The sequence below is a fragment of the Lissotriton helveticus genome, chromosome 11 (assembly GCF_964261635.1).
Source record: "Lissotriton helveticus chromosome 11, aLisHel1.1, whole genome shotgun sequence".
NCBI lineage: Eukaryota > Metazoa > Chordata > Amphibia > Caudata > Salamandridae > Lissotriton > Lissotriton helveticus.
The window spans coordinates 279,725,018-279,745,598 of record NC_136072.1 but is presented as its reverse complement, the minus strand read 5'-3'; the positions used below and the strand labels follow the sequence as shown (position 1 = coordinate 279,745,598).

The 20,581-nt window shown below is 42.3% G+C and overlaps 1 protein-coding gene across 1 annotated transcript in view; it reads right to left on the bottom strand.

Moving 5' to 3' along the window:
- LOC144791837 (neuropeptide FF receptor 1-like) overlaps positions 1-20,581 on the bottom strand; it is a 563,017-nt gene that overhangs the window by 51,680 nt on the left and 490,756 nt on the right. The window contains exon 2 of the mRNA XM_078666617.1: positions 10,951-11,050. Coding sequence (XP_078522743.1) covers positions 10,951-11,050 — 100 coding nt within the window. The remainder of the gene's footprint in view (positions 1-10,950; positions 11,051-20,581) is intronic.

Below are 20,581 nucleotides of genomic sequence, written 5' to 3'. Positions count from 1 at the left end.
AAGCTGAGAAACAGTGAGATATGGCAAAACATTTAATATTGCATGAATTTCCCCATAATCAACAGCAAATATATATTATTTTTTACTTACTCTCTCACAACTGCTTCCCTGGTGTGTAATGTGTTATAGCTAAACCATAAGCTCATGGTAAAAACAAGTAAATGGTATTAATTCAGTGTGGCGGAAGAGAACGGAGTGGTTTAAGCTTTGAAGGAACAAAATTAAAGCAGTGTGCCAGAAAAACAGAAAGGTCCAAAGCAGTGTTTCCCACACTGTGGGTCGCGACCCACAGGTGAACCCTGAGCAAGAACGTCAAAGCAATGCATTTCAGATGCCTTAAATTCTGTATTTATCTTGTCACATATGCTGCACTTTGAAGATAGAGCTCAAATGTCAGGCTATGTCTTCTGACAAATTGCTGTTTATGTTTTTTAACAAGGGGGTCTGTGTTTACAAAACTCCTACCACTTTGAAGCCAGAGAAAGAAAAGTAAAGTGATTTATGTGATAATCTTGTTGGGGTACATGGAGCATGAGTGGAAGGCTGTAGGATGTCGGGAGTCTTTGCAATTATGGCAGGAGGCGGATTTTGAATATTTGGGTGACTTTTTTAGTACATCTAATTTGATTACCAGCGAGATGTTGTGCCAGCACCTGGCCCCTATGTTTCCAGGTTTGGCATTTAGTTTTAATCAAATGTCGAGCTTCTTAAAAACAAATTAAGTTGTGATTAATAACAAAGCGTCAAATATATGAAATTAATTTTCTAGCCAAGGCCTATGTAGAGTGGGCAAATGGTATTCTTGCCTAATACAGCCGGGCCAGCAGAAAGTGCTCAATAACTTTTTGCCAAAACTATTTAAAGAAACTGACTGTAATGTCAGCAAACAGGAATGGCAGTGTTTATGTGAAGTAGGCTATAAAGCACTTAGAGTGCACAACAATAAAAGAATGGCCTATTTATCAAGATGGCTAACTTATTATACACCAAAACGGATGAATACATTTTCTCTGCCCTCCTCTGAGTTTTGTTTTACATGAGAAGAACCAGAGATAGGGTCTTGGAACCATTTTTACTGCCCTGGTCCATATCAATTCTGGACTGATGTTTTTTCAAGGATTAATCAATTTTTAGCTTTATTAGTCCACATTAGTCCACATTATTCCTACTATTAAATTAGCTCTTTCTGGATGTTCAATAGCGGTCCAACATCTGTCTAAATACCAACAATATTTTTGTTCAATATCTATTGCAGTGGCCAGGTCTCTAGTTCTACAAAATTGGAAGTCTGATAAGCTACCGTTGATTCAGCAATGGCAAGAAAAGATGGTTAAGACATATATTTGGGAGGAAGCATATGCCATGCGAATAGGGTCTCTTAAAAGATTTGTAGCAATTTGGTTAGGGTTTTTCAATAATGCATTGTAAAATGTTTATAGTCACATATACCCCTAATGTGTTATGGAATTGGTTTATTATTTACGTGGTATTTGATTATATGCACTTTATTTCAGGTGTAAATAAGGTGCTGCTATTGATAGATTACCTGATGTTGTACTGATAGCACCTCATTTCTAAAGCATTATCACTTTATTGATGTATTCATGAATCAATGGTTTTATTGGTTATATGCTGTGGCGCTTCTTATGTTATCGATATTCTGGGTTTTTCAATTTCAGCACTTTAGTGATATTGTATCTGCACTTTTTTGATGGATTCTATCCTCGATTCGATCCTGCAAGATTAGTATCTTAGTCCGATTGCACTAGCACTTTATTAATGTAACTATGAACTGATTATCAGGTTAGACATAAGCTGCTTAGTCTTTCTTGATATCTCCTGATGCACTTTTAGTACTTTATTGCCATCGCACTATTGCTTTACTAATGTATGCAGGAATTGATTGTTTCATTGATGTAAGCTGTATTATGCAATTGAGATGTTTTTAGGTCGAGCTGGAGTTAGCATCCGAAGGATGCGTCCAGTCTCGACAACTTTAGCCGCCCGTCTCATGGGAATCAGGGACAAGAGGGTGCCACGCGCGTCTCTTGCTGGATTTGACTGCGTGCACGCGCAGCCACACTCACGCATGCGCACATACACAGCCACACGCATACACAGCCACACGCATACACAGGCACACACACACACACCCCCGTCGCTGCCGCACCTACACACACACTAGCGCACCTACACGCACACACAGAGACCCCCCCACACACACACCAGCGCACCTACACAGACGCACGCACACATACAAAGACCCCCCTCCCCCTGACCCCCCTCCCCCCGCCGCCGCCATCGCACACATACACACACACACACACAAGCGCACCCCCCTCCCCCCTGGAATTAAGCCCCACTTACCGCCATTCGGGACTTCTGTAGCCGGGGCTCTCCCTCAGGCATGGGAGCCCCGCTCTCAGGCCCTCCGTGGGCGCGTGCGCGGGACTTCCGAAGACGGAAGTCCCGCCCAAAGGAACTGGCTCGTCCGGCTCGTACAGGCGTCTCCAGCGACCAAGCTTTCTTTTCCAGTAGGTTTACCCTTTTAAATGCGCTATCACAAGCATATGTTTTTTACACTGCTCATCTTTTCACAGTGCTTTGTTTTTCGTAGGTTTTTAAAGATGCGCACACACGCGAGCATATGCTTTTTATACTGTTTACGTGTCGCTGGGCACTGTGGAGCATTTCACAGCGCTTTGTTTATCAGTATGTTTTTTAAGAAGCACACACACAGTTGTATGTTTTTTGTACTATTTTGGTGCTCTTGGATACTGCGGAGCTTTTCGCCGTCCCGCGATGTTATTACACTGACTGGACACTGCTAGCTTTTTACGGCATTTTGTCCTACGGTAGGTTTTCCTTTTTAATGGGCACACACCATTGCAATGCGGAAAAGTAAGGGGCAAACGGAGATCAGCTCGCACAGGATCATATACATGCAAGTCCGCTCCCTTCATCAGCCTGCCAGTGTCCAATCAGGGGGTGTACCCGGGGGGCAGGTCGGAATTGCGGGCACCACAGTGCTCTCTGCTGAGGGTTCAAGTATGGTATGGGGCAAAAACTTGATACAAATGAGGCATAGGTATCACTGGCGCAACAGCTGCAGTAGCACTGGGACCCAGGAGTACGAGGGCGTTTCATGCCCCTACCATGCATGGATTCAAAGATGTGGCCTAACGACTACAGCAGTTGACTTCGAAGCTGAGTAACAGGCTTCAAGCCTCGGGAGGGATGCTCAACATCCTGTGATTCTGGGCAAATAACAAAATGAGTGTGTCCGTCTGTAACACAGTTGGTAAAGCGCTCTGATACCTTCGGGTCGGTTCGCGCTATATAAAACTCCCCAAAATGTTGCTGTCTAGTGAGTTGGGGACCATTGCTCTTAACTTAAGCTATAGTTTGTGACAGCCTTGTTACGCGACTAGAAATCTGGGCGGACAAACGGGGTACTGGAGTGGTGGTCACGTGAGAGTAGGTAGGAGTGTGGGCAGAGGGCTTTCCACAATCTGAAGGGCCAGGGACAACCAACATGTAGGCATGGGGGCAGTGAGGGACATCGGGTAGTGTGGAAAGTTGAGGCCCAGCAACTGACAAACAGATAAGGCTTATGCGGGCACAATCAAGTGAGGTAAAAAGAGGTGAGGTGTAGGGGCTGACACGGTCGTCTCTGTCTCCTAACCTTGGAATTCCGTGGAAATGGCGCGACTTGCCTGCCCAAAGAAGGGGGGGGTAGTGTTTCTAAAGAGAGGCCAATGATTAAATGGTCTGGATACACTCATATTTGCCCCTCGTGCTCATAACTTGTTCTTTAAAAACATGCATGGGATCGCATGACAAGAGGGCAGGGCGCCCGGGGGGGTTACAAGGAGGGCGCGAGCGCGGGGCTTTGGTACAAGTGAGCAAACACAGCGGATTAATGCCCCGTAAACGTTGCCAGGGTAACCCCGCGCCGCAGACGTGAGGACCACCCCCGCCATCGGCCGGCAGAGCCCGCCCAGGTGGAGGGGCAGAGACAGAGGATGAAAACAAAGTACAGGGGTGCGGGGACCCCGGAAGTTCGGTATTCTCATGGTGCCACGAGACAGGGGTTGACAGACATGGATAGGCAGACAGATGGACAGACAGACAAACATACAGCTAGGCAGACATATAGCTAGAGAGACAGACACAGAGAAATAGACATATAAAGGGAGAGGCAGACAGATGGCTAGACATGCCTATAGTCAAAGAGACAGAGACATAAATAAACAGATTGGCAGACACCTATGTAGATGGACAAGTCGACAGACATACGGACATACTAGCAGCGCTGGGAAGAAAGTCTTTCATACCCAGAGGCCGCGGCCGCGCCTTCAGAGGTCGTGAATACATCCCACCCACTGCGCGTCACTACTGGGGCGCAGCTTTTTTTGGGGGGGGGTACAGGGGTGGTCTGGTGGTGAGAAGGAAGGGGTGTCTGTGCTCCTCTTCCTCTGCAAGGACTGGTGTACACTGGTGGCCATCGCCAGGGGGTTTCGTTCATTTTGTTACATGGGTTGTGTATAGCGCCTCGTCTGCGCCTCTTGGCGCACTGCATGGTCTCAGACAGGCCGGTGATCCTGTTGTCCGGTGGACGGCGGGCCCGTGGGGTGGTCCGGACTCGCTGCCCTCTGCCACAGCCCTGTGCACCGCCCCTCCCTTTACTCAGGACCCCGGAGCGATGGATGTCTCCCTATCATGCACGCGAATCCCAGCGCCTCCAGCCCTTGCTCTTGACGCGGTGTGCTCTTGTTTTCTAAATCTGTCACCACCAGTTATGCTGCGACATTAGGTCATCCATAATCTTGCTCCATCAAAAACTGTAGGGGTTGATTGGGGTGACTCTCTCCCGAAAAAAATCATCAAGTGAGCACTTAACTGCGTGACTGAGAATCAGAGCCTTTGTTTCACCTTTGGATTCCTAGGCAGCATTAGCATGGCCTACCTATTGAAAAGAGTTCACCTCTTCACCGCATCAAATCACTCCAGGTTGCCAGACCGAAAAGCTCACCACACCATGAGAAAGTATGTGCCTGGGACATGTGCTTCTCCACATAACACCCGCATTGCCCAATCACTCAAATAAGATTTCTCCAGAGCCTTTATCTCTATCAAAAACATGCGTAAAGCATTCTTGGTCAGACACCCAAAATGTCCTGATCACCCCGATGAACACCAGGGAGTAATGGAATAGGTAAGCACAATATAGGTGCTAATTGAAGTTGTAGAGTGCACAATACTAATATTTTTTTTAAATAGGTAAATCGTAAGAATTTGAAGTAATTTTTAAATCTGTAATATGATGATACTAGAGAGATACATTTTGCATAACTTGTCAGCATTCTGAAAGCACTTAAGCAAGCTTCTGAACACTGCCACTTTTTTTAGCATGGGGTCTGTGTTTACAAACTCCTTTCACTTTGAAGTCATAGAAAGAAAAGTAAAGTGTATTATGTGACAATCTCATTGGGGTACATGGAGTGTGAATGGAAGGCTGTAGGATGTTTCTGTATCACACAACAATATGTAAATACTTGAAAATTAATTATGCACATTCACCAGTTACAAAATCGAAAATGGATCAATTTTTGTACGTCTGAAGTGTGATGGAAACAAAGGTTTGAATAGGATCAGAGTAAATCAAGATACTTTGCTTGGTGATGCACAAATAATACATATATGCTGACACCTGATTTCCACAAATTATCAACTGTGTGCAACTATGTTTTAGAGGCAAACTGTGCAAATTTGCAGGTCATTTCAACGAAACATGTGGTGTCTGTAAATGACAATGCACTACAACATGATGTTTTAGTTACATAAAACAACTGACCAGCGTCATGTCCATTGACGGCAGGTATCTCGCGAGTGTTTGTCGTTTTAAAAAGTTGGTCATGATTCTAAAATGTTTGGAAAGCACTGGTCTTATGTTATTACTAAAAACCTAGAGGCTCTTCAGTAAAGCTGATGTCAAATGGAACTACGATTCTTGCCTTGAAGCAAGTAACGAAAAGGTATGCCCACTTGTTCTCAATGCATGAAAGCATGGAATAAAGTTCATGAGAAAACGACCTAAGTTTCTTTACGACACAGGGAGGTTTGCGAGGCAAACCACCGACTGAATGTATGGCTCTTTTGTGAGAAGTATGATGTGCCTTTGAGTACTTTGAAAACAATACACTCTCAATGTAGTACTGAAAGATAGGTAAGATAGGTAGAGGCATGAACTCTTTTGCTGCAGCACAAAATGAGCCTAATATCAAGGTTTGGCGTAACCCGAGTCTTTAAACTAAATCGACTGCCACCCCTAAAGGCAAATAACTTAAATAACCCAGTCTAGACAGAATGAAAAACTGAATTAAACTTTGCCTATAAGAGGGCGGGAGCAGTGATAGAATCTTTGGTAGCACTTTGAACAAGAGAAAAAGAGAGAAGATCTACTAATTAAGGTGTTCCTCCAAGCTGAGGCTGATATTGAAAATGACTCCGAGTTTGGGGATTGTTGGCAAGAACTGGTGGTGGGGGTTTCTGAGGATTACTAAGAATACTACCAACTGGTCACAGTTTTACCAAACACTAGGATCGCTATTTTACTTAGATTTTAAGTATAGGAAAATGGCATCCATTCAGGCTGTTACTGCCTTTAGGAAATCTATGAAACATGACTGACATTGTGCTATATCAACAGTTAATCGCCTTACGCGCTCGTGACGGAACCATTCCATCACGAGCCTCGGTGGGGCTGTGCTGGTGACGGAATGGTTCCGTCACGGCCCGGCCGCCGTGCCTGTGCGGCGCTGATTTCGCGCCTGCGTGGCGCGTTCTATTGAGCGGGCGGGGTCGTGACGTAACCATTCCGTCACAAGCACAGCGCCACTGGGGCCCGTGACGGAGTGGTTCCGTCACGAGCATGGCGGCGCCACGCAGCCCCCCCTGCTCCCTAGCGCCGCGGTGGAATTACCGCCGCGGCCAAGGGGTTAATCACTGGATGCTGCCTGCATAGGCTTGGAATGGGTATTCAAAAGACAAGATAAGACCCACTAAAGGAGGTGGCACAGCTTTTTAAAAGGGCAGGCATATTGCTGATCCATGGGAGATGCCTCAAGTAATAGGTTTACTACTCAATAAGTAAGGAAGCCGGGGGTTTAACTACTCTTTTGCTTTATATAGCGCAAACTCGACCCAAAGGTATCCGAGAACTTTACATGAGCACCAGTTGCGTTGCAGACGGACACATTCATTTTGTTAAGCATGGACAGATTAAGTGATTTACCCAGAATCACAGAATGTTGAGCATCCCGCCAAGACTCGAGCCTGGTTCCCCAGCTTTGTGGTCGACTGCTCAAGCCATTAGGCCACATCCTCTCCACTTGTCAAGATTAGAACTGATATTGAGGAGGGATACCGACATCTCCTCCACACCATGGGTGGATCATAGATCCAACAACTAACACTTCTCAGTAAAAGCAAACAATTGTGAGTTTACAGAACTCAGTGTCTAAATGGATGGCAAGAAAAGGTGAGAAATCGACCTGAAATTCACCATTATTGAAGAATCTGTTTTAATGTTAAGAAATAAGTTGATCACCACTGCCTGTTGTCCTATTCTCTCTGTTCTAATCCATTCCTTCTCCACTTAATTCCTTTCTTTTCCTTATTCCTGTTTCCATAATTGCTAAATCTTTACAGCTTAGTCACGAACTTGTAATGATTTAACCCCGCGGTGGTAATTCCGCCGCGGCGCTAGGGGGCAGGGGGGCCACGCGGCGCCGCCATGCTCGTGACGAAACCACGCCGTCACGAGCCGCGGTGGCTCTGTGCTTGTGACGGAATGGTTCCATCACGGCCCCGCCCGCTCAATAGAACGCGCCGCGCAGGCGCAAAATCAGCGCCGCGCAGGTGCGGCGGCCAGGCCGTGACGGAACCATTCCGTCACCAGCACAGCACCACCGTGGCTCGTGACGGAATGGTTCCGTCACGAGCATGCAAGGGGTTAACTGATTTTTCGGTCTATCTTTGAATGCTGAACATAACCTTTCACAGTTTTCTTGGTAATTCCCAAATGTAGGTAATTGCAGGCCAACACTGTGATACAATTCAAACATAATATTGTCACGTACTAGCCCATTAGTCGATATAAGAGCTTCTAAATTTGTGGTTGAGACAAGTAAACATGCATTTTTTCAGATGTCTAATAAAAAATGGTCTTAAAAATTCGTGCCTCTTCCCAACAACCTGCACAAGGTTTAGCATCTACCATATAGATTGCTGTCTTATGTACAAAGCAATCATCAAACCTAAAGTAGAGATGCATTTACAATGCATTTGTATACAAAAGAACATCAGATTATTTATTGGAGGATGTTTGTTAAGGTACCATGTCCAAATGCCAATTCAGTCGTCTTGCTGTTGTTTGGTTATTCTGGATCAATATTTGTATCCGGTAAATAGTGCCAATGCTCCATTCATTAAACCTGCACATGAATCCCCTAGTCGAACAAGAATCAACTGGAACATTAATCATTATGTGTTTTGATAACCCATTTCAAACAGCAGTATATTTAATCCTATGTTATGCAGAGTGCATTAAATGGATGAAATGTGGGGGCCTGCAGATTGACTTATGGGAAGTTTAGAAAAGTGAGCAAGAGCACTCCACCTATTACACCAATATCCTGGCAGGCCAGAAGCACAGTGGAACAAAAGAAAAATTAAGAAATGAACACTAGAAATTGATGGAAAGCATGAGTGTTGTACTCTTGATAAATCCTGTAGAAAACCAGAATATTGGAGGGGTCGCATTGAGCTTGAACGCCATTGTCTGAACTACTGTCCAGGAAGTGTGAGACTCCACACATGACGGTGAGGACGCATTGGGAGTCAAGTGAATGTGACTTCTCCCTTGGACTTATCAGGGTTCCGGTTTAACGTCCGCGTGATAATGTTTCAAGCTCACAACAAATACCTTTAAGGAGGACCTAGATTAATATTACTTTTTTGTTGGAATACGAGTGCTCATTTTACGCTGTACTTGAATTCGGGTGGTGATTACTACACGAAGTATGAGATTTACGGTGAATGCTTTGACAGTGATATGCAATTATTTTGGGCTGCCTTAAAGGATCAACTTTTTGTCTTTAAATCATTCCGCCTTTGCCTTGACAAAGTCTAAGGGAGGACGAAACACGTGTTGGCTGTTGTTGCTTTGGGAGATATCATAAAAGAAAAATAAAGAATGTACGTATTTTGAAGAAACTAAGTGATGTGGACTCTGTCTTCGGAAAAGAATATGGGTATTGGGACAGTTTGTTCTCATGTCCTATAAATTGATGAATGATCATTGTTCTGATTAAGAAAGAACTATAACTTTGACAGAAACTTAGTCTCTATTTGTCTTGATAAATCCATAAGGGTGTGCTGAATATATATTTTTTCATTTCTTTGCAAGGAAGTGTGAGATGCAGGAAGAGGACTGTTAACAGTGTATTGAATCGAATTGATTTATACGAAGTGGAAGTAGAAGAGTACCTGAGGAATACCTCATTGAATAGCAACGCACTCCATAGTCAGACTGAAACCCATAAATTACAATATCTAAAGAGTGACAAGAAACAACTTTGTAATCAGTGGTACAGTGAAAGACATTCAAAATAAACTCCCATGAGTAAAGAGACTATAATCCCAACCACCTCTAACAAACTGAAAAAAATTATTATTAATACTGGTGTCATTAGAATACGAAGACCAGTTAGCTGAGAACATAAACAAAGCTGTTTCTTTAAAAAGCAATTTTGATCTGAGGGATCACAGTCTTGGAATGTGGTGGACGCTCTGAGAGAGATGGTGTTGATTGTCTTAAATGGTATTTGATAATGAAACATTAATTGAAACTACGATTTTACAGGGTCTTAATATACATGGCATTGAATGTTGCTTAATGATGTTGATATTGTGTTTGTACAAAAACAATATTGGAGTATCATGGAACATGATTGCATACTTGTACACAGCTGTTTCAATTAGACCATGATGACAGATAGTTTTAGTATTCGTATTGATTTATAGTCGACTGGGGAATTCAGGTACAGTTGTGATTGGTTATTACCCATCCCAAAAGACCCTTAAGGCCTGAAGCAGATGTCAATGCATTTTATTCAATGTAGGGGTGGGCACAAATATTACAGAGAATTGATGAGCATTCCTGCATGGCTCAGAATGGCGGGCTATAACACGACATGAGTTACAGAGTAGATGGAAATTACTTATTTTTTAGGCCTGTGGGGATAGTGATGTGCTTAAAGTAAAGATGACTGGAATTAAAGGGTTGGGATCATGCAGGCTGTAGGACTGGAAGGATTGGTGAAGAGATAGATTGGGAAATAGGAAGCTGATTGCTCTAAAAGTGTGTTTGTCTAAATTGCAAAACCAGGATGTATCCTAAGGCATTGTTAATATTGATACAAGTTCCCACAATGTGATACAACTGCAAAGGGCATTGACATTTCCCCATACAAACGTCTGAATCATTGAAACACTTGTTTCGCAGTTTGGGGACATGTTTACCTGAGAGGCTCGTTTGGGTCAAATGTATTGAACCCAGATTTAGAAACATTATTCCCAATTATCAGAAATGAAGAAGCGTCATTACAATGCATCATTGTAAACTAAGGACGATAAACAGTGGTTCATGATCGGACGATCCATGCCAGATTTTCAGGATATCCACATGTGCATAATTATTCTAAATAGAAATTATCTCTACAGACAATGGTTACTCTGAAAACCAGGCATGGATCCTACCCTTTGGGACCAAAGGTGCACTCTCGTGCATTAACACATTGCATCTCACTCAATTCTGGGTGCTCAGGGCTGAATATAAACATTTTAATAGTGTTGTTAAACAGACACACACTACCCCCTTCGTACCTGTCCACAGCAATTGCAACCAGCGTGAAAACGGAGGCAGACACCGACATCCCTTGCACAAGTCCACTCATTTTACACACTGCATTGCTGAAGGGCCAACCTAGTAGAATAATGGAGAAAACAAATGATTAGAACAGAGCAAAAAGGGGGTTTGCACTTAAAACTATCTAACATTATTCATGCATTAAAGGATCACCTGGTAAATCACCAGATTGGTACACTTTTGGACAGTCTTTAGTGCAAGATCCTTACACGTTTGAGTCTTTTTTATTCATGGAGATGTTTATCACAATCTTTAAATAAAGCTCGAGGCATTGCGATTGTCAGCATAAAGTTAACAGGAAGATTGTGAAAGTTGCAAACTGGTTTCTTCCACAAATTGTTCATTTTTTGCATAACTTTGAATAATTCTGTAAGTTTGTGAAAAAAAAACACATGACTGGAGAATACTTCCACTAAAGGTAGGTGTGCTGGAGAAGATAATCAGCAATAACAAATCATACATTTGGAAAACTGTCTCTTAAAAATATTTTTGCTTTTGCTTCCAAAATAATTTTTCAAAACCTCTGCAAAGGTGAGAAACCGTAATCACTACATCACCTTAATTATCACATCATTAGGGTCTTACTGTGTTACTAAACCAATAGAGTCATATTGCGCAATGGGCAAAAGAGAAAGCACTACCACCCATTTACCACTTTTTCCAGCCCTGTGTTAAATGGCTGCAGATTTGGGCCCTTTATTTCCTCTGGAAGGAGGAAATACTGCAGAATTGGACCTAGGCGCACCTTTCAAAAGGTGTGCCCAGCGCTAATCGGGAAAATGCTATGTATTATAGTAAATGCACTTCCCCTAGGGGCAGTGTATTTAGGTGAAAAACAGAGTGGCTGCTTTGAAGCTGCACCGTGTTTCACTCTGAAGGTGGCAACCTTCCTGCACTTTGAATGAGGATTAGAGAGCCCCTCACAGGCAGGTACACAGTGAGTGACTGCACCCATCTGCAAGGGAATGTCTGGGGGGCTCCATGGGACATGTCTCCCTCCAGAGGGCTGCCATCAGGAGGCGGAATTACAATGCACCAACTTCGAGTTGGTGCACTGTTACTGCGCCTCCTGACAGCTTCTTTGAATCTGTGCCCGCGTCTGGTAGCAGGGTACGCTTCATTGCAGTGCAGGACAGTGCAACTTCCTCCCTTCCAATTTCTTCCATAAATGATTATTATATCTAGAAAGGGACCCTTCATCTTTAGACATAATTATATCTCTCTTATGTCTATGGGGGGAGACCCAGGACAGCTGATGCTGCCCCAGTTCTTCTCCTATCAAGAACATATTAGAAGACAATTAAGTCATAGAGGTAATAGAAAGACTCTTATGCCTGTAAAACATGTCTTCTCAAGGCAGACAAGATATTATTTTATTATGTTTATGGATGGAGGACGACTGGAGCAGCTGAGCTGATATTGGCCTGGTTCTTCTCCAGCCATACACATAATAAGAAGCTATTATGCCCGAGGACAATATTTCTTTAAATAAATCATATACTAGCATGCAGGTCTGTCCTACACCGCAGGACATTTAAAAATGGAAGACAATCACGTTCTTCATTTGTATGGCCTCTTCTTCCTGTAGGGCATCAAAAGGGGAAAAAAAGACTAACATAAAAACACCTTAAAACACAAATTCATGTTGGCATGTTGGACACCTTGTGAACCATGAAATGTTTGGAAATTTAAGCACACACTGATAGAAGACAAGTGCATACAGTGTGTTTTATCTCTGACATAAACCATTTCCAATGAGACATTCTGTGAAGCACAGTTTCATTCAGGAGATTTGGGCGTGATTACAACGCAGGCCATGATTGCATAGTATATCACAAGAACAGTTGAGTCAGCATGACAGTTTAAAGCCATTTTAGGCTCCGAACAAAACCAGTAAAATGTTTTTCTTTAATGTTCACTTACATTTAAGAAATTGAACTAAAAGAATGTTAGTTCATTCCATGCTACCTATGTAACCTGTACTTGTACCAGTTTAAAGATGAAGCAATGACTGCTTTGAGCATGTAATGAGCAACACCCACGAATACAGATAGCAAATGTCTTATTCATATAGAGCAGATAACTTGCAGTAACAGATCAATGCGGAGAGAATTTGAACTTGGAGCTGAAACCTATAGAAATTCTATCTCTTCGGCATCTCCCACTACAATTATTTCCATCTTCTCATTTCTTGTAGTCAATTGTGTTCCATTGAATGTGGGGTCAAAATTCTACATCACTTCAGGTTTAACAGCTATGGGCCCAATTCACAAAGCTAAACTTAGACATGAAATCCAAGTTGAGACCTAAAGTCCAAGGGCCCAATTCACAAAGGTAAACATATACCTGAAATCTAAGTTTAGACTTGAAGTCTAAATTTAGACCTGCCATCTAGGGGCCCAACTTACAAGGGTAAACGTAGACCTGAAGTCTAAGTTTACCTTAGGGAATCGGCCCTTAGACTTCAGGTCTATACTTAGACTTCAGGACTAACTTTACCTTTGTGAATCAGACCCTATGTTCCTATACTATCTTTTGTTGCAAATATTTTCTATCATTCTACACCTGTCTTTGAGCTGGTATTCCCTGGTTTCTGTGTTATTCCTTTCAGTGATAAATAACTTACAATCCCCAGATTTAGACGCAGGTTAACATCCTGAATCACAATTTCATACCCTCTGGTATTTCTGCACCTAAATACATAGGACCGCATAGTTGGAGCCTATGTGCAACAATCAGAGACAGACAAAAGAGCTAGCCAAGGACATTGCAAAGGTAAGCCAAAGCAATCACAGAATACTCGTGTTGATTGAACTTAATAGAAAGCTATAGTATAAAGAAAGAAAGGTACAGTCAGAGTTTGCTGGTGTAAACGTAAGTGAAAAATTGCTGTGTCATTAATAAGGTGAAGCAAATTGAGGGATGCAAGAAGAATGTGAATAATTGTCTTAAGAAGGTGCTTTGAGGGAAGCGTAAATTCTGCTATTAGATGGAAGAAAGGTGGCAGGCAGAATTGATGTCTAGGGAGTACATATATCAGCTTTCTGGTATGTGTGCTTCATTAAAGCAACCCCCTCCAAAGTCACGCGTGTGCCTTGATTCCAGAGATAAAAAGGAAATCCTGGTTCAATCCCCAGGGGAGTCCGTGCACAGCCTGTTCACTCGAGGGAGTGTGCTCAAAAATTCACTATTATAAATTTACAAAAAGCTGAAGCTTAGGTTCTCATATCTTTACAAACGATAACAATTAAACCATATTATGATAAAACATTTAACACAATGATGAAGAATTTGTCAACGGTCCTTTGAATTCTTATTTATTTCATGTTCGTGGAAATTGTTGAAGTGTCACAAAATCCAAATCTAATCGCATCATCTTTCATGTTTAAAAATCCCAATACATTTTGGGCAATCCATAATGCCCTTCTTCAGGGGTATCTACAATTCATGATAATGTGACATAATTATAATGAGAATGCAGCGTCGTACATAAGGTTCACAATATTTAGGTCAGGAAGAGTACATTAGTGATCTCACAATGTTGGAAAACTCGGTGCTGTAAAGAATACCAAACCACCAGATGAAATAATATTAATGAAGGTGAACTGAGGAGACCTGATGTGTCAAGCACCAAAAAGACTCTAGTTGTGTGAGGTGTATTAAAGAAATAGGATAGACTTAAGGGGGAAAGAATGCTTCTTACGGGATGATCTGGCTCCATATGGGCAATGCTCGAAGGATCACTTAGCGAGAAAAAGTGGTGAAGGTTTCTACGCGTGAACGATGCTGATAGAATGAGAAAAAACTTATAGTGAATTCATGGTTTTATGTTAAAGAACCCAAAGTAAATGCATGCTCAGATCGGGAACTCACCTGTCGGGCACATGGCGTGTTCGCGTGGGCAAAGGAGTATCTTGTGCGGCACCTCTGTCAAGGAGAACTCACATTAATCTATTGGCTTGAGGGACGTTAGCTGAACCTCTGTTATGTCTAAAGAAAAGAAAATTCCCACGCCAACCACGTCGATACATGGTACCAAAAATACATAAGTCTCTGACAGACCCTCCCTTGAGACGCATTGTCTCAGGTTGCGGTTCGATTCACGACCCCTTAGGTCGGTACCTAGACACTTTTCTCCAACCAATTGTACAATCCAGCTCGACATACATACAGGATACCACACATCTACTGAATATCCTTGGAGAGATCACAATTTCCCCAAATACACAAGTGTGGCTCTGTACGGTGGACGTAGTTTCACTGTATACGTCCATCCCCCATTTAGAGGGACTGGAGGCCATAGAATGGGCCCTACTGAGAGCTGACATCACTCGAGCTAATCACATTTTCCTACTAGAGATCTTACATTTTTGCCTTTTCCACAGCTACTTCCAATGGCAATCGCAGTATTTTCTCCAGTCCAATGGTACATCAATGGGCTTTTCAGGAGCCCCCCAGCTCTGCGAACATCTTCATGATGCAGTTCGAACAAGAATTCATTTTGTCTCAACCCCAGTGGACCATGAATTTGGTCACTTTCAAGCGCTACATTGATGATATTCTAATAATTTGGCAAGGGACACGTAGCGATCTACAAGACATTTCACAACTCAACACCATCAACCCACGTATTCAATTTACCCATCAGATTGAGGCTAAACAGATCCGTTTTCTGGATGTTTTGGTCACCATTTCCAATGGTAAAATATCAACTACCATTTTCACCAAGGCCACTGACCGTAATAATGCTCTAGTGTACAACACCTTTCACCCTTGGTCACTCAAGCGCCACATGCCTTATTCACAGTTTTTGCGCATTAAGCGCATAAACTCTGATGAGACTACAGGCATGCAAAGTATGGAGGTATTTAAAGACAAGTACAAACAAAGAGGTTACCCAGATATAGTTTTGGAACAGGCAGCCTCAAGAGTTGCAGCCCTGAGGAGGGAAGACCTTCTACAGAAAAGAAGTAAACCTGTAACCACATCTAGAGAAGTGTTTGTATCAACACTTTCAACTCAATCAAAAATGATGAAATCCATCATATTGAACAGATGGCCATTACTACAGTCAGAACCTGATTTCAAAGGGATGTTCACATCACCCCTGTTGTTTACGTACAAGAGATCGTTAAACTTCAAAGAAATTCTGAACAAAAACCCTTTGACAACACAAGTGACACATAAAGGATTCCTCAAATGCTTGAACTGCTGGAACTGTAATAATGCCATCACTGGCAGAATCCTGCATCATCCCAGATCAGGGAAACCTATTCCTTTGAAGTACAATGCAACATGTAATAGCAACCACGTCATTTACTACATAAAATGTCCTTGTGACCTATATTATGTAGGTAAAACTGAACGTGCTTTACGCACACGTATAACTGAACACAAGAGCCAAATTAGAACCAACACAGCCAGTTCCCCAATAGCTGAACATTGGAATATTAGCAAGCACAACATAGCACAATTAAGATTCAGTGTTCTTGAGTTGGTGGAACCCAGCCCTGAGCGCGACATAGCTAAGCTGTTATCGCAACGCGAAACACATTGGATCTGGTACATGCAAAGTTTAACCCCGACAGGGCTCAATGACAAATTCGAGTTAGCGTGTTTTCTGTAAACTGACATTGCTAATTATTTTTACTTGCTTACCTGCGCATTTATTGTCTTCTCTATCATGCACACGTTTACAGTTTGAATAAGTACTATTGCATACTTGTAAGCACTGGACTGTCAAACCAGTACCTGTAGTGGAATACCTACTTGCAATCTTGTACAAAGTTTTTTCCTTCACTATTGTATCCTTTTATTACTGTATCTGTTTATCGAGTACAAATGGACCCAATCCTGCAGTGCCACCACTATTGTTGTTTAACTCATATTGTTTTATCACTCCAGTTTCGGTGTTTCACATGTTACTGTCTACCCGTTTTCACGAACCCTCTATAGTTAGTTCCACACCGTCTAAGATGGCCGCCATTTAGTTTTACATTGCCCTTTCTCCATTACCTCTCTTGATCACGCTATTTACGTAGACGCCTAACTAACGAAGAGATCGCTCACTCCGGCACGCTTGAATCGTATTGCTGCCTTAATACACGGCCCTACTTGGTGAGTGAAGGGGAATACTTTTTTCTTTTCTTTTCTTTAGTCATAACAGAGGTTCAGCTAACGTCCCTTGAGCCGATAGATTAATGTGAGTTCTCCTTGACACAGGCGCCACGCAAGATACTCCTTTGCCCATGCGAACACGCCATGTGCCCCGACGGGTAAGTTCCCAATCTGAGCATGCATTTACTTTGGGTTCTTTAACATAGAACCATGAATTCACTATAAGTTTTTTCTTATTCTATCAGCATCGTTCATGCGTAGAAACCTTCACCACTTTTTCTCGCTAAGTGATCCATCGAGCATTGCCCTTACGGAGCCAGATCATCCCGTAGGAAGCATTCTTTCCTCCTTAAGTCTATCCTATTTCTTTAATACACCTCAAACAACTAGAATCTTTTTGGTGCTTGACACATCAGGTCTCCTCAGTTCACCTTCATTAACATTATTTCATCTGGTGGTTTGGTATTCTTTACAGCACCGAGTTTTCCAACATTGTGAGATCACTAATGTACTCTTCCTGACCTAAATATTGTGAACCTTATGTACCACGCTGCATTCTCATTATAATTATATCACATTATCATGAATTGTAGATTCCCCTGAAGAAGGGCATTATGGATTGCCCGAAATGCATTGGAATTTTCAAACATGAAAGATGATGCGATTCGCTTTGGATTTTGTGACACTTCAACAATTTCCACGAACATGAAATAAATAAGAATTCAAAGGACCATTGAAGAATTCTTCATCATTGTGTTAAATGTTTTATCATAATATGGTTTAATTGTTATCGTTTGTAAAGATATGAGAACCTAAGCTTCAGCTTTTTGTAAATTTGTAATAGTCAATTTTTGAGCACACTCCCTCGAGTGAATAGGCTGTGCACGGACTCTCCTTGGGATTGACCCAGGATTTCCTTTTTTGCTTCAAGTTCAAAGGTCGAGCAGGGCCTTTTCTCCTGTGCACGCCAAATAGAGAACAGGATTCTTTTGGTCAAAACATTTGATAATATTGTTTAGATTGTTTACTGAGTGCAATAGCGGCTGCACACACTTACCTTGATTCCAGAGATGGCATCTTGCAATTTCTTTGGTGTAATGATGCACTGGGAAAATTACTACAGGATAGCTGATACCTTGTGGCCACATAAGCTAATTGTAAAATGGTGAACCTGGGATTCTGCATCCAGTGCCACCTCATTACCAATAGGCAGTAATAAACGACACAAGAAGGCACATGGAGTATCCACTGAAAAATCCACCCATCTCTCGTCCTCTGAGCAGTTTAGATTAAAGCAAGCATTCAGATCAGACTGTTGTATATTTGTTCCAGGAATCCACTCTAATACTGTCATAAAGCGTGATTTTTTCAAAAAGAAATTTACAGACACGACACTTTAGTTAAAACATATAGAAAGACTAGTTCTCGTCAAATACATGATCAATGAGATCATTCAATAAATTTAGAATAGTGACCTGTGTAGAGCAAATGGAGAACAAGTCAATCTCTAGAGAAGACCTATTTACATCAGAGGCAGCTCAATAATTCATTGCCTCCACATAAGAGGAGCACGAATTGCATTAAACCTTTCTAGCTTAGAAAGCCCAGATGACACGTTATTTGACAACCTGCACACCTTTCCTTTAACCAGTCTAATTTTTTCACTTTCACTAAGCAACAATATGTCAAATCTAGGAGGGGTGATTTTTTTCACTCCAACTGTCTATAGAGACAAAATGGCAAACAACATTTTAGAAGGCAATAGGTCTTAGATTTGTGAACTTTAAGCTAATGGCGATGTAAATGACAATGTGTTTTGTTTATGTTTCAAAAACAAAAACATTTTATAAAATTGTCATTTACAATGTCAGTATCTCAAATTCACGTTATTGAATTGCAAATGCTTGTTTTTTTTTTGCTCCACCACATGTTTTGTATAGAAGTGCTTCCCCGTCATCAGTTACTCCTCCGCGTTGCTTGTTTATTTATGTAGCTCCAACTTGTACCACGTGCATTGGCACACTTGAATTTGAGTACCAGTTATATTGCTCACTGTACTATTCTTTTATACACGTGGAAAATAAGTGAGTTGTCAAGAATCACAGGATGTTTGAGCCAATTTCAGGACTCGAGCCCAGTTCCAAAGTGAACAACTCTGGGTCTAACACGACATCCTCTGCACGCCCATCACTATGTATTTTACATCTTGTTCATGTGTCTATGACTCTATTGCCTACCTCAGAGCAGTGCTTAATTTGTGCCGGTGCTTATTTCTCATGGCCGGGTCTACACTCTAATCAAGTCTACGTGCAGTATAAGTAATAATTGGCTGTGCATTCTCAGAGTCAGTGCCACAGTTGGTTCCAGTCTCTCTCCATCCCCCTGAAGAGCTGCTATTGCACATGAGTGCGTACAATATTTCAAATTGAATGCAGTGGCTCTGCCGCCCGCCTAAATGTGAGCCCCACACATCAAATTGCCGCCAAAAACTGTAACTGCCTCGACCTCTGTCTCAGCGTAGCCTCCCAACACCCTCATATCCAATTTCCATTTTGCAGTCATTCATTGGCAGCGCTGTAGCATAATGTACTACCAATAAACAATTGCAAAATATATTATCCTGGCCCCGTTCCTCCTTGGTGAAACATGAAGTTTGTGCCCTGAATCGGACCCATGAGTAGTGTTTTCACCCGCCAAGCATACTCTGCAGCTGCAGCATTAATCATTATCCAACGACAGAATCCGTCAGCTTGTGGTGCAGCAGGTAATGCCTTTCACGGCAGGGCTTTAAGTGGGATGAAAAAACTAGGGGTCTCTCAAAGGGGCGAGGTCAATGAAATTAGGGGCATGGCTTAAAACACCTAAGCTAAAAATGTGTGTTTAGCACAGCGTGCCGCCCGACTTGTATTTACTGTTCTTGTCAATGCATCTAGGGGCATATTATCAAGGGATTTATCTCCGCTTTTTTGGCTTTAAAAGCCAAGAAAGCAGAGATAAAATGATCTCCCCATTAGCAACAGGGTGCTAACACGCAAATTCACGTTAGCACCCTTTTTCTCCACGCTTCCCCTTGCATCTCTAATGAGGCGTTCCAGAGAAAAATAATAGGAGAAATGTTGTTAAGCGACATTTCTCCTACTTTCAAGGATTTCGCTAACCCTGTTAGTGATATAAAAAGCAGCGCTAACCGCGGTTAGCACTGCTTTTTTTACACCTGGTATTTTCCTGACTTAGCCATGATATCCTATGGAAGGTGGATATAATGGATACGTTTGTGAGCCCCTATCATCAAGCTAACGCCAAACTTCGAGAGATTATCGTTGGTTTTCCAGCGATAATCTCTCATTTGGCAGTTAGCGCGAGGATTTTTATCACTTCTGAGATAAGCCTTGCTAATAGCAAGTTATCTCTATGATAATTTCCGGCGATGCTTAGCGTTAAAAAATTCGTTGCTAAGCATCGTTAGCGATA